Source organism: Papaver somniferum, chromosome 7, assembly GCF_003573695.1.
Source record: "Papaver somniferum cultivar HN1 chromosome 7, ASM357369v1, whole genome shotgun sequence".
Taxonomy (NCBI): domain Eukaryota; kingdom Viridiplantae; phylum Streptophyta; class Magnoliopsida; order Ranunculales; family Papaveraceae; genus Papaver; species Papaver somniferum.
Genome location: NC_039364.1, coordinates 114,304,061 through 114,306,065, shown reverse-complemented (window position 1 = coordinate 114,306,065; position 2,005 = coordinate 114,304,061). Strand labels below are relative to the sequence as shown.

At 35.6% G+C, this 2,005-nt stretch overlaps 1 protein-coding gene across 1 annotated transcript; it reads left to right on the top strand.

Annotated features, from left to right (window-relative positions):
* The first annotated feature begins 237 nt into the window (after positions 1 to 237).
* Positions 238 to 865, top strand: LOC113292916. The gene has a single exon (XM_026541728.1). The coding sequence runs from the start codon at positions 462 to 464 to the stop codon at positions 636 to 638; it is 177 nt and encodes a 58-aa protein (XP_026397513.1). The 5' UTR covers positions 238 to 461; the 3' UTR covers positions 639 to 865.
* The last annotated feature ends 1,140 nt before the right edge of the window (positions 866 to 2,005 follow it).

Here is a 2,005-nt window from a genome sequence, read left to right as displayed (position 1 = left end):
AGAACTTCAAAATATAAACAACACGGACACGCGTCAATTAGCAATTCGTGCAGACAGAGGCACAGGGTTCTCTTGCTCCAGGGACAGAAGATCCGGACTCCGGAGCCTTGGTTATACTAGTTGCCAAGCCATCGAGATTGACAACCATAGGATGAAATGTAATCGAATGGACAGAACAATTTGTCTAAATAATTGTTTCAAAACAAGAAGGAAAAAAAACGAAACCAAGTAGAAGCTTGGGAGAGGGGGTCATACTTCATATCTTGTAACCTAAGTAAGATAGCTTGGGGGAAAAGAAGAAGCCTTGAAAAAAAATTCTTTTAAAATCCCCCCTACACTCAAATCCAGTCCAATCCAATCTCACCCTTCATCTTAGAGTGTTCAACAAACCATTTCTTTGAATTGAAAACCCCTAATTTGTTCTTGTTTTGAAAACCCTAGTTAGTTTAATCAAACAAGAAATGGGGATAATTAGGAGTGGATTTCAGATCATACTCGGTACGGGATTCGGGATTTATATTGCTCAGAACTACAATGTTCCTAACATTAAAAAGCTTGTAAATACTGGGATCGTAATGGCTAAACATATTGAAGAGAATTACAGGAAGCCGAAGAAGAAGGGAGAAGAAGATGCATAGTAATTCAAGAGAGAAAGTAATGTTAGGGTTCAGCAACTCAGGTTGTTACTCTTCTTAGTTTGATTTTGATTTTGGGTTGTGTATTTCCTTCTTTTTTGTTGGTTATGGTGAACAATAGTAGATTCAACTGAAAAATTATTGCTAATGAGTATATAGTTGAAGCTTTGAATTAATACTTAATCTGATTTTAATGGGAAACATGCTTTGTTCTTTCTTTAATTGATTAATTTAGGAATTCTGCTTCTTCTTTGTGTGTGTGTGTGTGTGTGTGTGTGTGATTGTTTAATTTTGATTATGCTGAAGTTAAATTAAGTGAAATTGAGTATCATAGACTTTGATTTGATGATTTGGGTCTGTTCAATGGTGAAAATTGTGTCGTTTGATAATGAATTAGAGCAGACTGATCTTGATGGAAAATTTCTGCTTTAAATTAACATGAAATTTCAATTGAAAGATGCCCGTGATGTTAAACCAGCTTGATTTAATTATGGGTGAACTTAGGGAAGCTCATTTTAATTTCAGTTACTGAATGAATTTAACAGAACAGTAAAATTTACCAATTTAATTGATGATCCTGTATCTTGCCCTGATTGTGTCTCTATTGGAGATTCATGGTCATGTTATTGTCTTACTGTATTTTTTGAATGGTTTTACCAAGTATTCTCTGTGTTTTTGCATTAGAGATCTCTCGAAAGCAGTGGCGGAATCAAAGGGGCTAACCCTGGCTGTAGCCCCCCCATTTTTCTCATAAATCTTAACATGTTAGTAATTTAACCCTTAGAAAAATTAAATTTTATTAGTTAGTCCACCAAGGCCGTTAAATTAGTCCACCAGGTGAAAGTAATTTAGTTCCCAAAGCTCAAACATCCGTCCACTTTCCAAGATCTTTAGGTGGTTCTTCATCTGCAGAGTAAGAGGAAGGGAGAACAGGAGAAGCTGGGAGGGAAAGTTTAAGGGGCACAAATATTTAGGACACCAGTTTCACTAGTTTAGTCATCACGTCCATTAGTTCAGTCGCCATTATAAAGATGTTATGTTCATATGCTCCTCCCATGCTTTTTGATATTAGTACTTTTCTTTTGCATTTTGTTGCTATGAAAAGAACATGTTCAGTGAGTATTATAATTCTTTCGCGTTCCAATCTCTTTCATTACAATAATCCATTGTTGTTGATTGTTATTTTCTTTCGACTGTCGTTGTTGTTCATTTGATGATGACCTCTATTCTTCACCATTCAAAAAATGAGGTTGTTTTTCATATGATATAGTATAGACATGGGCTAACAGTTGCTCATAAACTATGCGATTTCTTCCAAAAAATTGCAGCGGCCTTCGGCCGCCTTAGTTACTTTTAGTGCTTCATTGTAA

Bases quoted from the DNA above. Each gene is read 5' to 3' on its own strand.
- LOC113292916 (XM_026541728.1), top strand. From the start codon at position 462: ATGGGGATAATTAGGAGTGGATTTCAGATCATACTCGGTACGGGATTC.